Source organism: Charadrius vociferus, unplaced genomic scaffold (genome assembly GCF_000708025.1).
Source record: "Charadrius vociferus isolate BGI_N301 unplaced genomic scaffold, ASM70802v2 scaffold309, whole genome shotgun sequence".
Classification (NCBI taxonomy): domain Eukaryota; kingdom Metazoa; phylum Chordata; class Aves; order Charadriiformes; family Charadriidae; genus Charadrius; species Charadrius vociferus.
Genome location: NW_009661370.1, coordinates 214236 through 237391, shown reverse-complemented (window position 1 = coordinate 237391; position 23156 = coordinate 214236). Strand labels below are relative to the sequence as shown.

Below are 23156 nucleotides of genomic sequence, written 5' to 3'. Positions count from 1 at the left end.
TGATTCTATGAAATGACACAGTAGTTTTTAGTGCCCAGTCCAGAAAGTGACCACATATTCTAGGAGCTACAATAAGAATCTGTAGCAATCAGTTTGCAATAACAGTCTTTTTTGAGGACAGGTCAAATCCATTTTAGTCATTGATTTGCTAGACTATGAATACACGATTAAATAATAAAGAATCTTAAAGAAAATATTTTGCTACATGTCTAACAACCACCCACCAATGCACTTTTAATAAATATCAAAACAACCTGTAACTAGCTGGAAATTTTCAATGGCTTAATAATAACAATAAATTCTTAATTTGAGAGCAAAACACAATTTATATGCCCAAAAACATGATCAGTACTCAAAAGCAGATGTCTCAAGAGACATAAATAACTCTGTTGGTAATCCTGAACCTTCGTTTCTACCAATTTTTGTTGTATTCATCTTTGCTGCAGTAACTTTCTAAATGAAAGCATAGAAAAATAGTTCATATTTTAAAAGAGGGGTTTGTTTTTTTGCTTTTGACAGAATATGTAATGAAGTCCTTGGATAGTCCAAGGAATCTGTATCACTTATCTTTGATTCAAAAGGTCAGTGGAAAATTCTGATAAACAATGGCAGTATTCAAAACAATTTATTTTCTATTTATTTTTTACATATTTGCAAAATCAATTCTATTTTAATGATTTTTAACATAAAATATACCTGGTGACTTTAAAAGTAGAAAGTACCAACTCCAGTATTCCTCAGAGCTTAAAACATTTTCTCTGCTAGTTCTTGTTTACAAGATTTGTCTTCTTGTCAATTATTTGTCTGGACAAACTAGCCAGTCATAAATTACAACCTAATACACAAGTAGCTTGTTAAAAAGATATGTTATGACAGAAATAAACTATAAATTGTATATTAAATTTCAAAAGGAGATTCAGCACTGCTCGGAGAAAAATAATAAATTACTATTAACTTTTTCTATTGATCTTTCATCATTATTTGTAAAGCACCTACAGTCAGCAAAATTCGACACATTAAAATAATATCATTCTCATCTGCAATTTTTAAAGCGTATCTATTAGAGGAGTAATTGCTGGATTATTTAGAAAATTTGAGAATTATTTATTCTTCCTGCCATTTTAAACTATATTTATTGTGTACACTAATTTTGTGTATTAATATTTGCATAGTAAATTATGCTTTAGTCTGTGGGAGGCAGATTTGCAAATTAGATAATCATACCCTTTATTAAAAAGGTGTTTTGAGCAAAGCTTTTGAAATGCTATTTAAAAATATCTCTAGCTCTAGTCCAACCCACAACCGAATCGTGGATACTGGATGTATTCATTATGCACTATTTCAGTTTTTAGTGAATTGTTATTTACAAGCACACCATACTCCAGTGTGATGACAATGAAAGCAAGAGGCCGAGATGCAAAACTCAGTCCCACTGTCCTTACTCTGATGATCACATAGTGCCAACATGCCACAATAATGTATGACCTGCTCATATAATATCATGCAAATAATCCTGTGAATGTAAGCTGAACTTCTGCCTCTCATAAATATTAGTACAAGACTGAAGAATAATAAATCGCGTCAGCAAACACAATTGTGTCTCTAAGAATATGCAACTTCACTTCAGCTTTATTTCTCTCCCTACTTATTTGCAAGCTTCCTAGTTGTTTTCCTAGGCTGATGGATATTTCTATTTCTCTTCTAACCAAATTCCCAATGAAACGGACTTGCAGGTATTTCATCTGTAACTGTATACTAAATATTCACACATCAATGCCTAAAAAACCACTGAATCAAGCAGCCTGATTTACAAAGTATCCAGTTTGTAACATTGTCAAAAAAAAAAAAAAAAGAAAAAAGTGGGTGTTCATAACTTTTTAAAAAGTAGCACATTCATTAGATGCCCAACTTTGAGAATCCAAGTAGGAGGATTCAAAAAATTAATTTTAGTACAGAAGGTAAGCAAAACATCTGTACCCCTATTTGTGGGAGTAGCCTGAAAGAAACTGAACCCATCCTCTCTTTTCAAGTTACATTTAAATTTATACCTCTCAGTCTTTTTGGCAGTCCTTTCTACTTAAATGAGATTCTGTCTGGTGACAGTGATGAAACACACTCAATATTACCAAGTAAAAACATCCATTTCTAGGACTCTATATAGAAGGCGTAGCTTTCCATGTTTTCAAGCTTGTCATCAAAGAGATGGGCCCAGTACAGAAATACACAGCTCTGACGACAAGTCCCATCAGCAAAATAGGATGAATCATATTCACCAAATCCCAAAACAGACAAGACAGAGAATGAATTATGAGTCTTACAGATTCAGTTCTAGAAGAGAAGACCTTTCAATAACAGTGTCGAGCTCCTGCATGTTTATCATTAGCAGACCGTGAAGGTTGCCTGGCCACCTCCTACAAAAACGTGCTTTCAGTTGCTTATGACTTATTTCAGTCTAAAACCATCACTGTCTGTACAAGGCATCTGCAAAAGACAAAGCATTTAGAGGATATTCCATCCAAAACGGTTGTTTCCATCAAAAGCAGAGAAGTTTTCAACATTCAAAACTTTTTTATGTTACTGTATCTAAAAACCATAACGTCCCCATGTTTTTGGAAGCGTGGTTTGATAAGGGAGTGGCCTTTTGTCACAAGGGTGCTTTTCACTTTTCTAGGAAAAACTTTGAAAATCCAGTCAAGTTCTACATCCCGAAAAATGTCATTTTTCACATAGTGAAAAGTTTATTGTTAACAATCGAAAGCTCTAAAGATTCCTCATTTACAGGACAGCCATTTCAGGGGATAAAACACTGCATCTCTAAAAAGGGCAAGTAAAGAGGGTTTTTTCCTCTTATACTCCATCTCTTCCTCTGGTCTCCTTTCTAACTTTATGTAGGTCCAATGTATCTACATTACTGAGAGCTGTTTCACTTTATCTGTTCACTGAAAATGTAAAACTCTTAGCAACAGATAAAAGTGGTATTGGGTAAGGAGCCATACAACTACATTCCAGACTCAGTGGATAAACCAGGTCAAATCAACTCAACAGTCATTACAACATACACTTTTGTATCCAGAAGCTTAGATGAACGTTAGGTAATAGTATACTGCCCTAATGCGGTGTAAAAGTGTTAATTTTTAAGGTAATTAAGAAAAAACCATTCTAATTAATAAAAAAAAATCTCATAGGATCAACAGTGCTATAGAGGTTCTAGGCACACATCCAAATTAACAAAACATTTTTTGTTTAAATTCATGCTGATTCTGCAAATTCTACCGTATTATGCTAATCTTATGTGTATTATTCAAAACTTTACAGTTCCCTTTTATTCTTAGAGATGATCTTGTATTTGCAGCTACTGCAAGAAGTAATGGAAAAATCTAGGATATTATCAGTTGAGAGGGTAGTATTGCTTTAGAGTCTGGATGGCAGCAGCTACCCTTTGATTCTTGCAGCATCAGAAAGACGATCTGTATAAAATACTATTTTTTGCCCCTTTTCTAGAAAGCACAGCAGACACCCAACAGGAAAATCTTCCTAATCTCTCACCAGATTCATTATAAACCATGCGCATTACAACAATCGTATTTCAAAGCAGGAATCCTATAGTCTTTCAGGGTCAAACAGGCAGGGCAAACGTGCACATCTTTCGTGGCTGTAATACCTGACCTGTCTCAGTTGAAATCTTACCTCTGCGTAATAACCAATAGGACATTATTTGCAGAGATTCTCTTACTGTTAAATTTATCCCATAGCTGAAATCTTCACAGTGGAGTTATAACACATAAAAATGAAATCCAAATAAATATAAATACTAACACTTCCAGAATACCCTACACCAACTCTAACGAGCAATTCATTCCCTTTGCAGTGAAAGTGAAACAATATATCTAAGAGAAGCAAAACCTGCTTATTTATCTCATAAGCTATCAACTATAAAACATAATAACGGACACCAAATCATTTACTTCGCAGGATTTTATTGTAAGTTTTCAACTACTACGCTTTCCATTTTATGTTGCTGAAATCAATAGTCAACCTGTGTGACTAGGAAAATTGGAGCCTATCAAATATTGCTGGAATGGGGGACTGGGAATTTATGCTCTGAGTCACCTCTGACTTGTCCTCAAACGAAGGAAAGGAGATGCATCATCAGCTCTCTCCTGGGCAACACAGTTTCAAAGCAGCAGAGCATACGGAGCTATCAAAATCCTTTGTGGCAAGATGAAACAATGCACTTCGGTACCTACAGTACTAAATTGCATATTAACAGTCAATATTTTCTTTACACATACATAAAATAAATCAGTTTTTATAACTAAAATGAATAATGCATACATACTGTTTTGAGCCAATACTCATTTGTGTGCTTAATTCAATTAAAAAGTTATTCAAAACAATGAAATGCAACCACCCACAGAATTCTCAGTCTGTCCCAGGAGCATTACAGAAGCTAGACGTGCTTCATTCAAATTTAGGTGTGCCATCCCCTACTGCCTGGCAAAAAATTAACAGCCAGTTTGTGAAGCTGAATAGAGTACTACACCTCAGTTCCTTAATTCATTTTCTCCTTCTTGTTGTATGTCTTAAAAGTAATATGTCCATTCTGATTCAGGCTGTGTGTAACATTCCCCAGATTATTTTGCATCCCAGACTGGTTTGATCTGATTTATTTGTTTTAAAATAATAATTCTATCAAAAATTATACATTTCTCTTAAAAGGTATACACATTCGCCTCTAATGTAAAGCAAATCAATTAGAATGACATATTGAAAGTTGTTCACTCAAAAAAGAAAATATATCTTTAACCATGAAATACTTGTAGTCCGAGAAATTCCAGCAGATATTTGGGTCAGGGACAGAAAGCCTCAAGGAATCTTAAGACTAAAGACTGTCTGCCAGGAAATTCTTCATGGATTTAGGTACACATACTGTCACAGTTTCACCACTCATAAAAAGTGTAATAATACTTTCAAACATAAATATCTATTTAAAAATACCTGACTGTGTATAGGTACAGTTTATCTGTAAATGTGTAAACATATAAAGCCCCTGCTTGAATTTGAACATACACTGCATGATGTGAAAAATAAGCACTTATTTTACTATGCACTTTATTAACTACAAAATCAAAAAGCTCAGAAGGCTAATTAGGGATTATTTGTTCAGCTTCTTACAGATTTAAATTTTGTCCGGTTTTGGTTTAAGGTGCCAAAATATTGTTACTAAGCCATTAAAGCAAACAACTGCTGCTTTAAAGGACTCTCTGCTTATCATTCAGTAACATACCAGCACAAAAAGCTGCCACAATACACCGTCTAGACAGAAATACCCACATGCATTTCCCAGCAAACAACCCACCTGCTTCAGAAGTGAATTATGCAGGAGGCTTAAAAATTCAGATATGATAAAGACAGTCTTAACGAGCTGGCAAACTATGTGGACTTCTACTTTTTTCCTGCTGCTTTTGAATACATGTTCAAGGAGGGAGTATAACACAGAGTTTACAGATATCATCCCTATGTGCAACCATCACGTTCATTTAGATCATTCACCAACCTGGAGTTTCCTCCTTGACCTCATTCACGTTACTTCGTTTCAAAATCTCACATTTTGACATTATATGTTAACGACAGTATCAGGATTTTTGCAGATATCTATTATGCACAACCACGGACTATTTTCTAGATACTTCTAATTTTATTTTACAAATATCTCAACTTTCACCTTACCAAGCAAGGATGTTCCACTTCTCCACTAAACTGCATGTCTGTGGTGGGGATTTAACTTAACCTTTCAAATGCCTTTGTTTGGTATTGCCTCATTTTCTAAAAAAAAAAAAGTGATAAAAAAAATCCACGTTTTCATAAATTTTGCAAAATAACCAGAACTCCTCTTAATTAATTATCCTAAGGAACCCAACTTTTCTATAGAATCAAAACAGTTCTAATAGGAATTATGTGAACAGTTACGTGTATGTGAAAATACGAGCTTTAACAGAAACTATAGATACAGCTAACCTCCATGATAAATAAGCTGGAAACTTACACACTGGGAAAGAATTCTTCTGATATTTTGAGTTTATAAAGTGCGACTTATACAGCCATCAATCTGTACACATACTTGCAACTGTATCAGCCCGAAGAGGTCAAATTAATTGTTAGCGTACTACTGACCAAATCACGCATCAAATACAGCACTCAAAGCATAATGAGCTGTATTCTTACAACAGCTAAACACACTAGCCATGTTTCTTACTTCAAATAAGACCTCGTTGCAATTGTACTTCATTTCTATGGACCCTTCTGTATTGCCTAATACTTACTAAATTTATATACACTGGAGAAATAAATTCTGTATTACTGGACTTTCCAGTTTATTGAATACTGGGCACTCAAATGATTTCTTGGCAAGTCCATTCATAATTCAGATTGCACTGAGCAGTATATTTGTTTGCTTTCTAGGACCTCTGTCCAACCTTCTCATTCAAATCCTGTGCTGTGCCACTTGAACAGTGGCTGTCACTGATTTTTGACTCACATTTCCCTTGATAATTGCCTTATCACCAGCTGTAAACATTGTACTGTGGAACTAGAACTAGTCAATACTCAGGGAAACACCAAGAAAACCTGAAACTCCTAACTCCCTGTTACCATTAAAAGACATTTAGATGTGGGATAGAGGTAGAGTTTAAAGGATCGTCAAGGGAAGGCTGTATCAGTCTTTTGAAACCAGCCCAGTGACATTAGTTGCCTATGCTTTTTTAATGCATGTAAAAAGCCAGTTCTCAAGGAAAGACAACCTTTTTTGTGGATGGTATATTTGTAAGTGTATCAAGAAAAGAGTACAAATACCTGGAATATGGAACAAGCTTCCCACTCCTAAATACATTCTTTATATCCAGTAAGGAGGGAAGAGAGTGCTTCTAAGGAGTTAAAGCTCAAAAACATTGATTAGTACTATTCACAGGGACTCACTATATTTACAAGAATATCGCTTTCTATAAGACAAGGAAAACTGTCTCATACTCAATTAAGCAGAACGTTATCTTTAACCCCCTTCCAGCTCAGAGAATTCCCCAACCAGCAGACTGAAGGCAGCACAAAAGTAGACTGCACACACTCACTGCTTTACAAGATCCTTGCACTGAGGCACAGAGAACCATAAAACTCCTTTTGGCTTACAAACAGTATTTGAAAAGGCCAAGCCAAAAAAGATGAAGAGGAAGGACAGCTGAAGCTACTAATCATACTGCGGGAAACTACAGTATTATTTCCAACCTCCAGCTATTACAGACACATTGGTTCGGTAAGAAAAAACAGACCCGAGGTGTCATTGTGGTTCATGGTTCATGTATCAACTGCAGCTCCATCACACATATCTACAGGTTTTCAAATAAACAACACACTTTCAGCAATTATAGAAAAAATAACAAAACGCCCAGGAAATGCAGCCTGAACTTTGACCTTTTGCATTTATGCATACTCTTTAAGAACACAATCACTTTCTTTACCATCTGGTCTCTGTTTTTTAATGCAAAACAATGCAACTGTTCTTTTGTTTGTGAGACCAGAAGTTGTTATGTTTGTATGTGTATATGGCAACCCCCCTGCCAGCACTAGAAAAGTTATTAAAAACAATTTGCTTTTAGGTTTCAAGCACAGGGACACAAAACATACATCTTCAACCTCCAAACTGTTTCCACTTGCCTAATTTCCCCCTTCCAATCCAGACTATTTATAAACTAACACCCTCGATTTAATGTTGCCATGTTATGATAGCAAGTTACAGCATTCCCTCTGTTGTTGAAAAAGTGCAAATCCTCCTCGTTTTTCACAGGGAATTAACCAGGAAGAAAAGCTTAGAATCTTGAAAACCACCACCCAAAAGATAAAAGTTTCAAAAAGTCTTAAGAAACAAAGAAGATTTTTTCAATTTGGTTTCATTTCATATATAGTTGATATTACTTACATCAAAGAAACATGTAGATTTGCTCATTAATAGGCCGCATTTCTTTGTCCTAATTTCTGAGCGCCCATTGGGCTAGCAGAATCTGCTGAGCCAGATTTTTAAGCCCAACAGCGCTTAAAAATACTGAGTACACAGTAATAACACCATGATTTCAAGTGTTGAGCAGGGCTGCACAGCCAATTTGACACCACTACTTTATATAATGTTTGTCTAAAGGGCTTAAAATAAGCATTTGCACTTTCCTGTGTTCTTAGCTTGAACCACACAGATTTACGAATCTGTCTGGTTTTTCAGGTTTTCAGATTCGCAGCTATGTATCAGCCTAATTAAAATTCAAACAACTGCTTTGCAGCTACTCTGAGGGTACTAATGAAGTACATTCTGCTATAAACCCATCAGAGAAAATATTTAAAATGCTGAGCTCTAGAGGCCTTAGCAGAACATGGCATTGTGTAACCTTGTGATGTTCACTTACCCAGGGTAATGCAGCAAGCCCAGAGCTGCTGGGGCTGTGCTGGCATTGAACAGCCATCGGTTGCAACTGTCACCGGATATGAAAGTACACCAAATAAGAACTCCCACCTCAAAACATTCTGCCTTTGCTCTATGTATCACTTTATTTCTCTTTCAAGGACTTTCTTATGGTATTTTAGTACAGTTAGTGTACTTGGTGAAGGCAAATAATCTGTTTCCAGTCCTTAATACTTAGTCCCAAGAGAATTATTAAGAGTCCCAAGACTTTTATAGTAAAGAGGGAAAAAAAACCAACCACCAAAACTCATCAACTTTGCAATTATGTCAGGACATTGCTTTGAACAAAATGTTCAAAATGCAAATAAAGCCATCATGCAATAATAGCAACTCCCCTTTTTAATAATAACAATACTAAACAGGGTAGGACTCGGAAGTTAAATCACAGCAAACTGGCAGGTTTTCAGAAGCCCACAGAAAACTCACCAAACCAATTATAGATTTGTATACTGCATATCTGACCTTCTTACATCATAGTTCTTGGGTCATAGCTGTATCTCAGACAATATTTTCCATCATAATATCTGCTTCTTTTTATATTTTAATCTTTAAATACTAGGAAGCCTAAACAGTAACTGGGATACATAGTTATAAAGGAAAAATTATTTAATGGGATTTTTCAGGTCTTCATCACTTATAGCAGAATTTGAACTCCTACATCTGTTCCACTACAATTAAAAAAAAAAAAAAAAAAACAAGAAAAAACAACCACCATACCCAACACAACCACCATCATATGTGTTTCTGTAAACATTTAGGGTTTCTTTGCTTGCTTTCAACAGACATTTAGATAATGAAGAAATTTGCAAACTACATATTTGACCGGAGAAATTACAATTTATGTTTTGTTTGTTAAATTACACAAATTACACAGCTTTGGGTTAAGATTCTTGATTGGATGTCCTATATTACTAACACTGTGAATCAAATTATTAATATTAAAAATAAAATTAGCATTTTGAAATTTGTCTTGCATTGGTTAGTTGATAACAGACATAACGTATGCATACCTATCATATCACAGAATCACAGAATTTTCAGAGTTGGAAGGGACCTCTAGAGATCATCTAGTCCAACTCCCCTGCTAAAGCAGGATTGCCCAGAGCACATTACTCAGGACTGCATCCAGGCGGGTCTTGAAAATCTCCAGAGAAGGGGACTCCACAGCCTCCCTGGGCAGCCTGTGCCAGTGCTCTGTCACCCAAACCATAAAGAAGTTTTTCTGTGTGTTGGAACAGAACTTCCTATATTCCGACTTGGACCCACTGCCCCTCGTCCTGTCACTGGGAACCACCGAGAAGAGTGTGGCTCCATCCTCCTTCAACCCACCCTTTAGATATTTGTAAGTAGTAATAAGGTCTCCCCTCAGCCTTCTCTTCTCCAGGCTAAGGAGTCCCAGCTCTCTCAGCCTTTCCTCATAAGAGAGATATTCCAATCCCTCAATCACCTTGGCTGCCCTTCGCTGGACTCGCTCGTGCTTTCAGTGGCATAACTCAGAATATTATCATCACCTAATTAATTCCCTTTAACTACAAAATTCTTTTCATTCTATCTTTCAGCTTTTGTTGCTACATTTTCAGGTACACGTTATGCATTCTACCAGTATATTTAGGTATTTTTCCCTTTCCTTTGGAGGTTCTTTTTTAAGTGCTTTATTGATAACAGCCTTTAATATATTTTAAATGTATTTTGACAAAAAAAACCCCAAGTACACAATCCATTTCAAGTCTTATAATAATACCCCGTGGATTCCAAATCTCTAATACTGAGGACGCAACAAATAATGTAGTATTATTGGAAGATATATCCAGAGAACTGGCCTATAGTAATATCACACTTTTAAATATTAAATAAGTGGGTGTGATAGAAAAATAAACTCTTTCACATTTATGAAGGTACATTTTGTAGCTAGGAAGAGCTTTTAATTCCTTTTTGGTAGCAAATAGTGCTTCATTAAGCTAAAACTCAATGTATATCTCTGACAACGCTAGATTTGATAATGAACATTTCTGTAAGATCAAAATAATCCATGTCTGTATGTATTTCAAATTCCAAATATATGCTGCAACAGAAGATACAATCTGAACAATGAGAATAAGATTTCCTCAATTGGCAATATTATGATTACACTATTTAGTCTGTGACGCCTTGCAAAGTATTACATTTTGCTTACTTTTTAAAAACTACCTGCATTAGAGATGACAGTACAAACATGTTAAGTTGTATTATTACATCTACAAATATTGCACACAATTTTCAGCTGATATAAAGCCATATTTCTGTTTCTGCTTTACATCCATGGAGATCTGACCCACTGTCATTCATAGTCTGAATGTTTCACATTCATTTTTAACTTTTTCACTTTCCATCTCAAGAAATAGTTCTGTTGGTTTATGGGATTAAGTGCAAGGATCACAACCAGGTCTGGTGGATACAGCTACACATCTGCACTTAGGGTCAGGATTTATACAAGACTTAAAAGGAATAAAAATTGAATCTGATATACTAATAAATATAACGTTCACAATTATATAAATTATGTGTTACATAAAACTACATACAAATGTAGTGAAACACACTCTGTTCTTATTTACATTGCTTCTATAGAGAAGCATTTTACTGGGAAAGAATGATCCATTGAATAAAAACCTGTCTGATCTACACCTTTGAAGACTTCCTCTACCTATGTCTAAATTATGTATGTAAAGTAGGGCAAGTAATGTGTAAGTGTGCATAAATTTATTATCAGCTCTTCATTCAAATTATTAAAATCCATTATCTTAGTGAACGTCTGCGAAATGGAGTCTTCTGAACATGAGATTACATAAGATTAAGTAAGTGCAATCTTTGCCATTAAATATGAACATTCATTTCGGCAACATGACACAAAGGCAATTCAAACAGCCTTGGAGGTGCAGCTAGAAAGCCTTGCCAAAGCCCTGACGGTCTTTTTTGACTTTTTAGAAAGATGCAATGGAAACATAAGCACAGAAAGGAACCGCAGCACCTATCAAAAATGAAAGAAAAAAAAAAAAAAAAAACACCAAAAACCTTACTTCACGGCAAATTCACGGAATGATTCACTGTAAACACAAGCAGACAACACTGATTTGATTCATCTGCGTGAATCATTTTTTTTAAAAAAACTTAGTATTTCATTATGTCAGTAACTGCTCAAAAAGCATCTACTTGCACCCATACATTAATGGACATCACATGCTTTTTTTTTATATACATTTGGATTAACACAATCAAAAACTGCATACAGCACAGGTATTGTTTCTCAGCTGTCAAAGAGTTTTAGGCTCAGATTCTATGGAGTCAGAAAGATTATTTGCCTTGGCCACTGAGAACATGCTCAAGTGTTTGCTGTACAAGACAAAAAAAAAAGCTTTCAGGTCTTACACTCTTAAAGACAACTTACTATATATAAAGTAATTCACAGCTCAGTGGAAAGTTCAAACCATTGGATCACACGTTGCACTGCCTTCTTAAAAAAGAGAAAAAAAATGGGGAGGTTTTTTTAGATCTTTAGATCACCATGTTAACCTTCACTCTCTCAAGTCCAAATTGCTGAGAGCTCCAGAGTAAAAATAAAAAAAAAAAAAAAAAGACACCATTTTTAACGGTCCTTTTTAATGATGTAAAGCAGTTCTTTTATACCTCAGAACATCATGAAATTGAAGTGACTGAGTTTACCACCTGCCATAAAAACAAGAGGGAAAAAAACACCTTATGCCACTAGAAAAGCGTAACTCACTCTCAGTGTTCTGCTGTGTGGTGGTTCACAGGGGATCAAAACCACATTTGAAACTGGCCCAGAGCTGAATATTTTTCATTCTGCACCATGGACAGGTATAGTTTTCAGGAGCCGTTAAAACACATCTCCAGATTGTTTGCTTTTCAACACTCCATGCATGATTTAGGTCTGAAGAAAGATTACTTCAATAGCAGGCACCATAATCTTTTAATGAATGGACTTCCTCATTAGCAATCTGTTTATATATAAAAAACAACAATCTAAGTTTCAAATGTAAAGAAATAGACCTCACTAGTCATTAAAATAAGTTAACTATTCATAATTCTTGTTGTATTAAAAGGGACAGTCTTCCACACAAGGAATAGATTTAAAAGTATGGCAATCATTGATGAAACAGTTACCTACAGACCATTGTCAAAAAAGAAGGGGAGGTTGGACTAGATGACCTTTAAAGGTCCCTTCTAACCCAAACTACTTTATGATTCTGTTTCAAGGAATTTGGTGACATGCTCAGAGAAACAATCAGGAAGCTGCTATACTCCTGAAAGTAGCAGATAAACTGCATTTACAGTGTAAGTGTAGCAACAAATCTTACTTGACCTACCAAGTTAAAATAATGCATGAAATAAAGTTAGTGTTAAGTGTAAAACAGCTTTTATCCCATTATCAGCCGGAGCTAGAGAATAGTCCGAGGTAGAACTCAAAAGAACACATCCATGATTTCTCCAAGGCTGTCACTATCACTAATACAGGATCTAGTTCCTCTGTGTGTCCTTCACAACTGCAATCCAATCCAATGGCTCAAATACTTCATTTCAAAACAAGATTACAAAGCCCCAGTACCCTCTGACCCAGTCTGGGGTCTGACTGCCTGGGAGGCAGCTGTGCACAAAAGGACCTGAGGGCAGTAAGATGGGCATGACCCCACAGTGTGCCCTACCAGCAAAGAAGGGTAATAGCCTCCCGTACCGTACTAAAACTTGCGTAGCCTGGAGTTCTTGCTTTTCCCCTTTACTCAGCACTTGCTAGACTATATAGAATCATAGAATAGTTTGGGCTTGAAAGGACCTTTAAAGGTCATCTAGTCCACCCCCCCTGCAATGAGCAGGGACACCTTCAACTAGATGAGGATGCTCAGAGCCCCGTCCAACCTGACCTTAAATGTTTCCAGGGATGGGGCATCTACCACCTCGCAGGGCAACCCGGTCCAGTGTTTCACTGCACTCATTGTAAAAGAATTCTTCCTTATAGCTAATCTAGATCTACCGTCTTTTAGTTTAAAACCACTACCCGCTTTCTTATGCTGGGGGCTCCAGAGCTGGATGCAGTACTCCAGGTGGGGTCTCACGAGAGTGGAGTAGAGGGGCAGAATCACCTCCCTCGACCTGCTGGCCACCCTTCTTTGGATGCACCCCAGGGTGCAGCTGGCCTTCTGGGCTGCAAGCACATGTTGTCAGCTCATGTCCAGTTTTTCATCCACCAGTACTCCCAAGTCCTTCTCATCAGGGCTGCTCTCAATCCCTTCATCCCCCAGCCGTGTATCAATACCGGAGGTTGCCCTGACCCAGGTGCAGGACCTTGCACTTGGCCTTGTTGAACCTCATGAGGTATATATGGGCTCACTTCTTTTGCTTGTCCAGGTCCCTCTGGATGGCATCCAATCCCTCAAGCACAACAACCATACCACTCAAACAAACACACAAAAACATTCACAAACTTAGAAATACAACTGTACTTTGAAATTTGTTTCTATTTAAAATAACATTTTGTGATAAGATGCGTTTTTTGTCAGAAAGAATCCTACATCAAATGTAATAGGTAAAGATGTCTCTCCATTTGCTACAAAGTAACCAACCTCAAGCCTAAAAACAAGCTGTAACATAGCCCCAAATATGAATGAATTCATTTAAAATTCAATTACCTTACAATATATACAGAAAAACAATAGATTTGCAGAGCTAAGAAATAAAGAGGATGGTTTTGTGCAGTAAAGTGATTTGACAAGCATGGATTGCTTCCAAAAGAAGTGAAGTGAAACATGGAAACAGTTTTGAAATGTGAACACACGTGAACCGATAATGCTTATTAAGGTGTTTGCTAATTTAGCCCAACTATCGCCATCCATCTTTTGTTAGTATGATGTTTTCAAAATCTGCTCTTCTCCTCTGACTCTGAGGGAATCTATACGACCACCCAAAGAAACACTCGTGTTGTAAATTTGAACAGAAGAAAATAAAATTCATTAAGCAATTTGCATAACGGGTCTGCCACTGTTATTGGTGTAACGGGATAAGTATTAATAGTCAGTAGTTGCCAAAGTATTCTATCAATATATATCTTCAATTTGACCAATATTTTTGCAGTGTGAATTATTAAATGAACCTAGGGCAAGAAAGCACATGTGAATAAGCTGTGCTAATAAAACATCAGCTACATCACCAGAAGCCTCATCTTGAAGGATACTGGAGAAAAGCAGGGGATTGTATCAGGCATTCTCAAGAATGCAAGTGACAGCTGAGGTCTATTAGTAGTGTTTGGCCTATTACTGGTGCTTGGTTTCGTACCTCGTCCTTGATACCTGACTGTAGTTCACATGCCACACTACTGTTTGCATTAAAGTGGATCACAATCCCATTACAAGCAGAAAATAGTCTCAAAAAGACATGCAGGGAACTTTTTTTCAACTGGCTCAAGAAGTCTGCTGGAACCTTTTCCACATTATCATATGCCTCCTGTAATACTCTCTCTGTTCTTCCTTATATAAAGCAATGGTAGCATTGTATGGACACAGCATAAGGAAGAAAAACATTTTATTTACTCTTCTTTACAGTAAACTTTGCTTTAAAGATTTGGTAATTTTATGGCTCCCTCAGTATTTATATCTCCAAATGACTTCAAATGAGCTTATCCTAGAAACTGTCAGACCTTAAAAATTAAAACAAGGATGCACTGCATGGGTTTTCTTTTGTTTGCTTTTTTTCCCCAAGCTCATGCAGTATAAGCAGAATAAATATTGCTTCACAAAACATGGAGAAAAAGCAGCATCAACAAGCAAGCATAGGAAACTGATACAAAATTTACACCGTATTCCTTACAGACAAGGATGTTCAGGAGTTTTATATAGTGAGAGAGAGACTGTAGACTTAATATTCAAACTTGCTGAACAATAATAAAGTCATTAAATAGATTTCCTGGCCTCACAGGCAACTAGCACTGCAATCACTTCTATCCCAACACATTTTTATTGTTAAAAAGATTCACTTAAAATAGAGCAGCATGAATGAATTCATCAGGATCACTGCTATTATAATGAATCATTAATATCCTAGTGAAAAATTTATTATTATGAATAATACATTCAAAATGATGAGACAGAAAATGAAGCATTACTCTGCAATGTATCAGAGAGAATCAAAATGATGTTCCGGAAGCTGGCAAGATAAAAAAACCATCATTTTTTGTTCTAAATCTTTCTAGATGTCTTTCCAGATGCTTTACCTTTATTTTATTTTCCTCATCAAACATTTAACAAATTTGTTAAGCAACATTCTTCCCTTTGTATAAATAAAATGTCCAAGCGTACCCATTACTTCGGTCACAAAACTGGTTCCGCCCTCAGAAGGGACATCTTTGTCTTCAAAACACTTATTTGAGCATACGTGACTGTGAAACAAAACCCCTCCTTTGCAACAAATAGCAAAGTTAAATTTTCAAACTCCTGTATCTACTGCCTATATAGCCGAGTTATAGTAGGCTTAAATAACAAACTGATTAGACGAGATAATTTTGATACTTGCACTATTACTCTGCTCAGTTCGGAATTAGAAGGACTTAAAGTAATAATCATCTCAATGCAAATGGCACTGGATAAAAAACTTATCACAAACAGAATAATCGCCCTCTTTCCTGTGGAGTTAAAATCAGAGTAATCAAACATGCCTCTGAACTGCAGTACACAAGAATTGCACTATGGCTTACTACAACTGAGTTCGGATAACCAAAATAACAAGCATATTACTGAGATGGACTTCTGCAGCTAACTAGTTTTAAAATAAGCCCAAACCAGAAAGCACAGCATTAGATACCAGGCAAAGGGCCATGACAAAGGAAAAAATTAAACTTTGAAGGGTAATTAAATATTCCTTATACTATTGGTAGACTTAATGTGTGCATTCTCCTAGACAGATTTGTTTATAGTACATCAGAGTAAGCAATATTATAACTATATCCTTGCTTCATACATGACACTTAAAACACTCAGCAGTACCTTAGAATTTGATGTAGATTCCAAAAAGCAAAGCCTGTTGCCAAATCCTTCTGCAGCAAGACACAATTTCTGTTGCTCCTTGTGAACCGTTGCAGTGCACTGCAGAACCACTTCATCATCCTACCAAAAAAACAAACAAAAACAGAACAGTGGTTATGCTTCTGACCCAACAAGATCTGCAGAAGCATTTACAAAATCATAGCTAAACTCAGAAACAGTTATCCCTGAACACAAGCAGAAGCGAATCCCAGCATAATTTTTATTCGCAGAGTTGTGAATGTGGGCAAATCAATTAAAATAATTATAACTACATATGTGCCTTTCCTGTGCCTATCCTTGTAACAAAAGTCAGTATGCATGAAACACAAATGTTACAGGAATATAGTCAAAGATCTTGTCAACAAACCTGAAAGAACAGAAGCAGACCCTTATTTAAATCCCACTTCTTTAAATTAACATAACCATGAGCTGGAGAATCCCTTTGCAGAAATATGGTTTAAGTTAAAAAGAAAGAAAACTTTGTTGTAATGAGTCTATTTTCTAGCAAAAGTTTCTTATTTACGAATAGAAAAACTAGCATCAACCTTTGCATTCTGCCCATTTATTTATGAAGCAAAATTAGAGTTTCCAATAATAATTTTCACAGGAATGACTGTGAAAAGGTCATATTTAACACTGTAAATGAAATGTAATACAACAATGAAACTACAGGATGAAGCGTGCAACTGGAAGCAGAAGAGGATCAGACTACAAAACCGCACGCATTAAGGCAGCCATGTTTACCAAAAAAAGTTGTTCTTACAGGCAGCTTTTCACGTAAGGACACTCAGAAAAGTTCATCAAATTAAATAAAGGCCTGAATTTAAATTGAACTGAGTAATTTGAAGTCACTTGTAAACACCCATCCTGAATTAAGCTGGCCTTTTATTTGGTTTAATTTACTTCACTCTAGTAATTAAACTAAACTAAATTAAGGTGCATTTAATTCTGAAAAGAACAGGAGATTAAATAGTGTTTAATCAGACACTTTAAAATTAATCCATGTCACCTTTTTTTAATTGTCCCCATCTAGCAAACCCTAGCCCTAAGTGTAGGTAAACCAATTTTCCTTGTATCCCAGCAACAGTGCCCAAGGTGCATATCGCTTATGCTCCAGTCAATTGTAGAGGCAAAAAGCAGTAACTGCTTCCAGTCAGACATTAAATCCAGAAAATGTAATGCGTGCATATGTTATATGTGCAGTTGACAAAGCACAATTGTAATTAACAAAGGAAAATCCCTAAGGCCAAAATCAAGGATCTAGAAGACCACATATACAGAGCCAAGAGCTTTGCTGTGTACTCTTTATAAAATTAGCACCTATTAAAACCCAGAGCATTTGGGGTGGGGGATGGAGGAGGTTGTTTGGGTTTGGTTTTTAAAGTGCAAAATTAGTATTTCCTAATCTTAATTACACTTGATTCAGATAAAAGTTTATTTTCAGGTTTAAAATAATGATGTTAGATTGCAGCTATATAAACACACTCTCCTTCCTTTTTCTCTTCCTGGCTTTTCTTCCTAAATTATCACACCTGCAGAATGGAAACTCCAGTAACGCTGTCACCATCAGACACTGTGCTAGAGTTGTCTCCAAAAAAGGGTCACTAGAGAAGACGTTAAGGTCACACCTCTACAGCCAGAGGCAGACAACATAGTAAGCCTACTTTCTACTGAAACGAACCACCAATGTAATTTTTTACTGCCCCATTTTCTACCATTGTATGCTGTGCTTTTAGAGAAAGTCTGAGAAGTGTTCTACGTAGCCCATCTGCAAAAAAGATTCTATGATGACAGCAGCAAAAGTGTAAGTTGGTTTGGGGCAAATCCCTGACATACTTAATTTTAGTTAATGATCTAATGCATCATATCCTTCTGTGCAAACCAATTATGCACAATCACCAAGCGTACATGTATAACATAGATTCTGATTGTTGTAGGATTAAGAAGGGGAATACAGCAACTGCTAAATTTCCTGACATACAAACTTTTTCAATTCATTTTGCAATCATTATCTCTTCTTTCGCCGTATAGTGTAGAGAGTGTATGGCTTATTTTGTTAAATACATAGCTCACAAAGAGACTGATTTCTTAAAAAATGCTTACTACTTAACGAAAATCAGTCACCCTCCCATGCCCTTTTCAGAAGTTAATTCCTGGGTTAGCAGGACATGCTCATTAAAACAACAAAGCAAATCACAATTCTATTTTGCTACATTTTCTTTGGTTTGTGCATAGATGATGACAAGAAACGTTCTCTTATTTCAGGCCACAGAGTCAGTGTTGTGGAACTTCTTGCCCTAGTCAGGTGCAGTTGATAAAACTGGCACTGAAGGTTAAGAAAGATGCAGTGCCATTGTCAGATCAAGCGAAAGGTGATTATAGGTAATGAGGTGTTATATACACCCATCTCTAAGTTACTTTACATTTCTGCGTACATCATTAGAGAAGAATCTAATATAAACTCTACCCTGGATTCAGTCGCCCAACATTTACTAACTACGTGTTCAGAAGATTCCTGTAGGTACACAATTTAACTGTGTCACGGAATTATATTAAGATACATAATTCCATTCCATTTCTTTAGAGAAGACTGGTAAGTGGGTAAGCATCTCAGCACTGACTTTCTAAACCTGTTTTCAAATCAGCAAATGCTATCCAGTTCCAGTATCAGGAGAGCTAAAAATGCGTAATTTCCTTATCTGAAGTCACACCGCCAGAGCCCTTCACTGAAGGTCACTTTGCTCTTGTACAAAGAAAGCTACAGCGTGCATCATTAAATGTCTATTAAAGAAAAATACTTTTCTGATACTCTTAAATCTTGAATTACAAGATGTCTCAAACTGGTTCGTTTCCTCCTATTATCTTCTGAGCATTTTCACATCCATACTTTATGCAATGAGGTTTTAGATCATAATTTTTTCTGTCAGTCACTGTCAAATTAGAACTGATGAAAGTAATTTATGTTTCAAAGGGCTATAACTGTAGCCTTCAAAAGTTAAGCAAATACATCATTATGTATCCAGACACACTCCTATCCACCTCTTTTCTAATTCTCATATGAGACTGAAAATTCAGGGGTAGAGGCAACCCAAAGGTGTTGACAGGAGTATTCATGTCTTTTAAACATCTCTGTCAAATGTTGAGTTGCTTAACATCAGAGTAAACTAATCAGAGACAAAAATTAAAGGGATTCCAAGAAGCCAACTTCAAGCACAGACGTTTAATGCTAAAATGTAATCACTTGTAGGAACTTTCAATCCACTTGTAATCTAAACTCTTGAACAAACTGTGTTTTAAGACGCGAAGAAATACTTGTCTGTGCATTGACAATATTAAGTGCATAGGCAAAAGAAGAAAACTTAGTCTTCCACAACACAATTATAGGTCTTTATAATTGATTAAGGTAACACACATGTCAATAAACAATAGCGCATGTCTGTCATATTCAGTGAAATGAGTTTAGCATATACTTGATCTAATTAAAATCTCATAAAAAACAGTATCTGTATTCTGCTGTAACAAAAGTATTTGATTTAAAGTTCATATTCAAAACAACCACAACAGACATAGATTACACAAAATATAGTATAGTCTTGAAAATACTCCAGCACAGTTTGGAAGGAAGGGCAATAGCACAGACATTTCCACTGCCAGATATTTCTGTTATTCTTGTTTTGCTGAATAATCATCACTTCGATAAACGTCTGCCAGTTTCCTCTGTGAAAATTGGAAAATTTTAGTATTTCCATCCCAAATCACTATCACCATAGCAGCCTTCATTAGTAAGCTCAAATATGCTGCTTTGTCTTCTATTTTTCCAGGTTTTGGATATAGAAAAAAGGTACCAAGAGAGTCGGGGAAAGTAGGTGCCAATAACCATGCAAATTCCGTGCACACAGCGGTGCTGCAGCTTATTATCAAATGCATAAGGCAAGCAGTCACCATAACAGCAATGGATCACAGTCCCAGATATATCTGCATTTGCTGCAAGTAAGAGTGAATCCAACTTGAGAAGTTGTCCATTTAGTTTAGACACTTTAACGGATGATTCTTCCATCCCTTCTCATTCATCCTTCAGTTTGCAGTCTGATCTTCTTCCTAACACTCTTGGGGAATTTGGAAGTGCAGTTATCTCCATTCTACAAATGGGTAGGTAAGGAACAAAGATGACATTGCCTGCCTACACTAACAGAGCACACCTAGGGGATAGCAGAAATGGTACTCATACTGCTAAATTGATAACCTGAGTCAGAAAGCGATTCTCCTTCCCAAGTTTGCAAATGAACTTGCTGAAGGCAACGTGCAGCTACGGCTAATGTTACCGGCCCTATACAGTGCTTTAAGATTATCACCAAGTACCATCTTGGAGTAATCCATTAATTCCAATAAATCCTTATGCGTCAGCCAGTACACAGTTTTAAAGATACTGTATCTTCCAGCAAAAAGACATTCTGCTTTGTGTTATGTGAGATACCTGCACTAACTCAAACAGCATGAGTGTTTGATAAGCACACTACTGCATTTATCATTCTGATTCTTCGAGAACATCTACCGTTTTTTTTTTTTCAGAATGCTTATCTATGCCACAAGGCCCTACTTATTTTTTAGACATTCAATTATGAAAAGCAAGGACAGCTATTGAACAAAGAGCAGCACACAGCAGATTCTTAATTATATCTATTCATGATGAGCTACTTACTTATTTTCATGAAATTGTTATAGTCACAGAAACTAAACAAATAACCAAATTATTTAACAGAAGACCCAGTAACTGAAAAAAAAAACCCAACAAAAAAAACCAAAGAAAAGCCCAAACCACCTTTAACAGCACTATAGTTTCTACAATTAAAAATTACTCCTAAAACCAAAATGCTGGCAGCAACAGCCATAAAATGGCAAACTGCATGCTCAGAACTGCATTCCAGAAGACCAGATTAATGAGAGAAGAGTACAGGTTTGCTGTCAAGGTGCAATATTAAAACAGTAAGTTCTCAAAGCTCTGTAACAGCATTTACTTTCATCTACAGTGATTATTTGACTTTTCTGTGAAATCCACTCAAATCTCCTAAGATTACATGAAATATATGCTACCCAGTCAAGAAAAAGGTTAGTTTCTCATGTGAAGATATGGGTATGTTATGTTCCAACATGAATGTTTTGACCAGGTATTTTTCCCAGATCAGCAATTTCAAGTTATGACTGAACAAAACCTACACACACAAACATATATTTCCTTACGTTACTTCGTCCTGTTAAACCCTGAAAACCGATACCTCCTGTGTGATGTCAGTTTTGACTAATCCTTAACCTTCTCAATATGTTAATTTTATTAAAGGACTAAAACTGGCTGACTGAATTGCCACAGGTAGGCAACACCTACAGTGCTACAGCTGTTAGCACCTCCTCAATGTGGACATAGCTGTGATTTTGAGGGTGGAGTATCTGCATTGTGGCATTTTTCTGGAAATCTGCCAGTCGGTAGTTTGTTGGGTTTTGTATGGTTTGGGGTTTTTTTTAGTATTCTTCATGGGTTGGTTTGTTTAAACGCACACATTGTAGTACCTTAAACTTTTAATAATTATATGTATTTTTAAAACTTCTGAATTCATATCTGGTACTGGTTTAGCAGAGATTCAAAGGATAGAACAGGGTCAAATAATTTGTTTATTGGCACTCTTTGAGTATGCAAAATAGTATTTCCTACTGTATGTCTTCCCCTGTTTTACACTCTATACCATTACTACCTCCAAGTCTTTTATTTTAACCATGGAAAAAAAGCACAATTTTGGAGCTTCTAGTATTGCTAAAAATCTCTGCAGGAAAAGTTGATGACAAATAATGTAGCAATACACTACAAGAAATACATTTATTTAGAAACACTATGGGCTTCAGCCCAAGGTGCTTCAACTCATTATGACATGACCTTGACATCTGCATTTTGCTTCCATTTCAGGACAAAAACAGGCAAAATTTTGGGGGGTATCTTCCTTGATTTTATATTTTATACTTTATATATTATGCCTTTGCAGATAACGTAGAAAATAAACCATGAACTATTACTAATTTAAATAATTTGCTGTGGTCTTCCTAATCTGACCCATTACACAGTTACCTCCCTTAAAGATGTAATGCTGACTCTGTGTTTCTACTGCTCCACGACAGTATACCAATTCTGAAATTGCATACAGAGTAGAGAATGTCACATTTGCAAAATATAGCATTCAAAGGTTAAAACTGATAAATTATGCTTGTACATTCAAACTCACTTCTGCTGCTGTTTTATATTGCAAATACTGCAGTTAGTGGAATGTTTCCATCAACTTCCATATGCTATAAATCAGGATCTCAGCACAGACTTTAATAGCTCAATCTTTAATAGCTTCTTCAAATTCCACATATGCACAGTTCTGCCTCACTGCATCCCATTTACTGTTCAGCTGCACAATTGAACTGTGCAACGAGTATAGGTGCCACACGTACTTTAAAAGTAGACTTACAAATCGAAATTTAGCCAGTACAAACTGCTTACTGCCTGAGGGAACTGTAGAATAATTCTCGACTTACAAACTTTACTTCAACTTCCCTTTGCC

The 23156-nt window shown here is 36.1% G+C and overlaps 1 protein-coding gene across 1 annotated transcript in view; it reads right to left on the bottom strand.

Moving 5' to 3' along the window:
* Nucleotides 1-23156, bottom strand: part of RYR2 (ryanodine receptor 2 (cardiac)) — a 471929-nt gene that overhangs the window by 319100 nt on the left and 129673 nt on the right. The window contains exon 2 of the mRNA XM_009893652.1: nt 16528-16647. Within this exon, the coding sequence (XP_009891954.1) occupies nt 16528-16647 (120 nt within the window). The remainder of the gene's footprint in view (nt 1-16527; nt 16648-23156) is intronic.